Genomic DNA, 3,320 nt, shown 5'->3' on the forward strand with positions numbered 1-3,320 from the left:
TATGATCGAAAACGATCCAGTCACTAGTTAAGAAAACATTCGACTTCGAAGATTTGCCGTGAACATCATTTGCGTAAGTTTTGATAATGATTTTTTTCAATGGATTTTTTTTTGCAAAATTACCAGAACTATCGCTAAAAAGTATCAGGAACTATAGAACTCGACTGTATGCGAGAAGAACTCTCTTTTATTCTTTATCTGCTAGAAAATGATCTGCTACGGGAAGTTAGCAGATCATTTTTTCGATCGACTGTTTTTTGGGTAAAGTCATCACAACTATTAAGGTGCCATTTCATGAGACGCTGAAAAGCAGCGTCGAGCGTTATCACGTGACGTCATATTGATGCTAGCGTCAAAATTGGTCGAAGAGAAGAAGTTGGATTCTCTCAACTTCAAGCGTCAAGCAGTGAAAAAGCAACGTCAAAACAATCGTTGAGTATAAAAATACGAATATGGAAGAGGTAAGTAAAAAGTAGTTTTTATTATTACAATTTATAATAAAAAAATATTTTTAATTACGAAAAATTAACAATACAGAATGTAGAAAACTTGTTTAGAAGTATAATTTTTAGGTTATGTTGTAGTAATAAAGTTTTTACTTATTTTTTATGTTTGTATGTTTTTCTAGGACGATTTTTATGTTTGTATGTTTTTCTAGGACGACTATAGAATTGTTCACACCTGTGGGGTATGCGAAGAAATTTGTGATGGTGATGATTTCAAAAACCATCCTTGTTTAGAAGGCTACAACAATTATTTTATAGATGAAAATACTTTGTATTTTTATCCAGTTTTAGGTAAATTGGCTTCTTTCATTGCATTTTAAAAAAGAGGAAATTATTTTCGTATTTTAATCTAATATGTACATATATATAGAAGATGGTGTTACAATTGTTCGACGCAGCCAAATAAATAATGAAGAAAGAATAGTAGCAGAACCGTTTCAACAAGGTAAACTAATCCCAAACAAATGTAAAGGTTATTGCAATATTAAAAACAAAAAGATTCAATTACTGGGTTTCAACCATATCATTTTTTTTACAAATTCATGTCATTTACTTCATCAGGAAGGGATCTAACTGAGTTGTCCCTTGACAGGTATTTTATTATATTTATTACTTAGCGATTGATCTGGAAAAGAAAATGGTGAAGGAAAAAAAAGAGATTTGATTGCTCAATCAAAATTTGAAAAATAGGGAAAGTGGTTATTAAATTGATCTTCTATCTGTTGTGGTGATTAATCTTTTATCTTTGTTGAAGTTTTTGGATGATGCTTTTAAATATTTACCCATACAGCACAGATTGTTGCAGAAAGCTTCCAGAAAGGTTTAAAACCTTCCTGGAAGCTTTCTGCAAGGTTTGAAACCTTTCTGGAAGCTTTCTGCAACAATCTGTGCTATATGGGTAAGAATGCTCTGTATTTCTTGAATAAATATGTTAGACAAACTAATGTTTATAATTCTATTGATTTTGCTTGTGAATCTTGTAAGAAAGTATAAATAAAGCAAGCGTAAAGAAGGTGATAAGTGTTTGCATGTTCTGTTTGTTCTCTAGGCTATTTTTAAATCTATCTATTTTGGATTCTTTACATTTGGTATTTTCTAATTATTTTATCTGTTATTATACAATCATTTTATTAAAGTGTGTATATTCAACTCTTTCAGTTTGCTTTGGTTGTTCAAGTATTTTTATATGTAAATTATTTTAGGAACATCATCAAGAAAAAGAACACCTATATCAAGATTAAATTTTGATGAGGAGGAAAGTTTAATACTTGAGATACAGAACAGACCTTCTTTATGGAATTTTACCTTACCTCTAAAAGACCGAAGTATGCAAATTAAAAAACAATTATGGGAAGAAGTTGCACAAACATTTAATGGTAAGAATAAGTTAATAAAACTTTCTAAAAAGTATAGATTATAAAAAGTTACAAAAAATGAAATTTTTGTTATAGGAAAATTTAGTGCAAAAACATTAAAATTAAAAGTCTTTACGACACTTTTAGAAAAATTATACAGTCAGAGCATCAAGCAAGTGGATCTGGTCGAATCAATAAAAAGAAATGGTTTCACTATGATTCAATGACTTTTCTTCGTGATAATTGTCTTCTTAAAAAGTATTATTTTTAATTTTTAAAAATGTTTTAAAACATTCAACTTACATGTATTAATTTATATAATTTTTAGTACTATGTCAAACATCGAAAATGAAGTAAATGAGAGAGACTGTTGTACTGCTAGCAATTCAACGAACATAAGCAATGATTCATTTATTCAAAAAGGTATTTTTAATAACATTATTAGAAAAGTAATAAAATAATTACAGATTAAAATTAATGTAATAATTTCAGATAATACAAGAAAAAGACAACGAAGTGGTGATGATGATACATCAGGTGCTATTAATAGAATTGCTGAAGCAATTTGTCAGCCAAGCACATTAACATTGCCTCCTCCTCCAGAACAGGATGATGTAGATTCATTTCTACTAGCGATAGGACATCATTTAAGACAACTGCCAACGCTGACAAGAATAAAAGTCATACAACAATTCTTAGAAATAGTTTATAATGAATTAGCAAAACTTTAAACTGTGACTTATTTTAAAAATTAATGTAATACTATTATATTATATATACTAATATACTTATATATTATAACTATTATATTATATACTAACATATTATAACTATTAAGTAAGACTACAACTAATGTAAAAATGTAAAGTAAAGTTACATGTAAAGTTACATATGTAATTATTTAAAATTAAAAATTTTTTAATAATTATGATAAGTAAATTGCCATGGTATGACTCCTTCAGTATTGAAAAATTTACAAAATTCTTCAAGAATTTTTGCCGCTTGTCGAGAACTATTATTTGTACCACATTGGGTTACATCTTTGAATGCACTATTAATTATTTCTTGTCTCCAAGAACCAGGAAGAAACTCATCTGGACCATCTTGATCTATCATTGTTGGAGTTACATATTGATTTTCTTCTAAATCTTGATGTCGAATCCAATTATGAAGACATACAATGGCTTGTACTATTTTCATTGCTTTGTCAACAGTACAAATTATAGGTTTTTTAAGAATTCGCCATTGACTAACCACAATACCAAAAGTATTCTCAATAGTCCGTCTCGCTCGACTGAGTCGATAATTATAAATTGTTCGATCTTCAGTTAAACCAGTACGACCAGGATAAGGTCGTAATAGATACTCCGTTAGTTGAAAGGCTTCATCGCCTACCAGTACGTAAGGTAGAAGTGGTCCATTTACTGTCAATGGTTCTCATTCCGGTAAATTCATTTCT

The 3,320-nt window shown here is 29.1% G+C and overlaps 1 protein-coding gene across 2 annotated transcripts; it reads left to right on the top strand.

Annotated features, from left to right (window-relative positions):
* Positions 1-340: 340 nt before the first annotated feature.
* Positions 341-2,283, top strand: LOC112461753. 2 transcript variants are annotated; one of them, XM_025027129.1, is made up of 5 exons: positions 341-461; positions 659-797; positions 877-951; positions 1,709-1,882; positions 2,190-2,283. In XM_025027129.1, exons 1-5 carry the CDS (start codon positions 453-455, stop codon positions 2,216-2,218), a joined length of 426 nt encoding a protein of 141 aa, XP_024882897.1. In that variant the 5' UTR covers positions 341-452; the 3' UTR covers positions 2,219-2,283. The 2 variants fall into 2 exon arrangements, 1 of the variants encoding a protein (XP_024882897.1); XR_003041585.1 differs by lacking the exon at positions 2,190-2,283 and having other exon boundaries at positions 877-1,233; positions 1,709-1,792.
* The last annotated feature ends 1,037 nt before the right edge of the window (positions 2,284-3,320 follow it).

The sequence above is a fragment of the Temnothorax curvispinosus genome, unplaced genomic scaffold (genome assembly GCF_003070985.1).
Source record: "Temnothorax curvispinosus isolate PA1 unplaced genomic scaffold, ASM307098v1 QBEX01001251.1, whole genome shotgun sequence".
NCBI lineage: Eukaryota > Metazoa > Arthropoda > Insecta > Hymenoptera > Formicidae > Temnothorax > Temnothorax curvispinosus.

Excerpts from the sequence above, each read along its gene's own strand:
- LOC112461753 (XM_025027129.1), top strand. Across the intron at positions 798-876 it reads GTATTTTTATCCAGTTTTAG|AAGATGGTGTTACAATTGTT; the intron begins GTAAATTGGCTT and ends ACATATATATAG. Across the intron at positions 952-1,708 it reads AGCAGAACCGTTTCAACAAG|GAACATCATCAAGAAAAAGA; the intron begins GTAAACTAATCC and ends AAATTATTTTAG.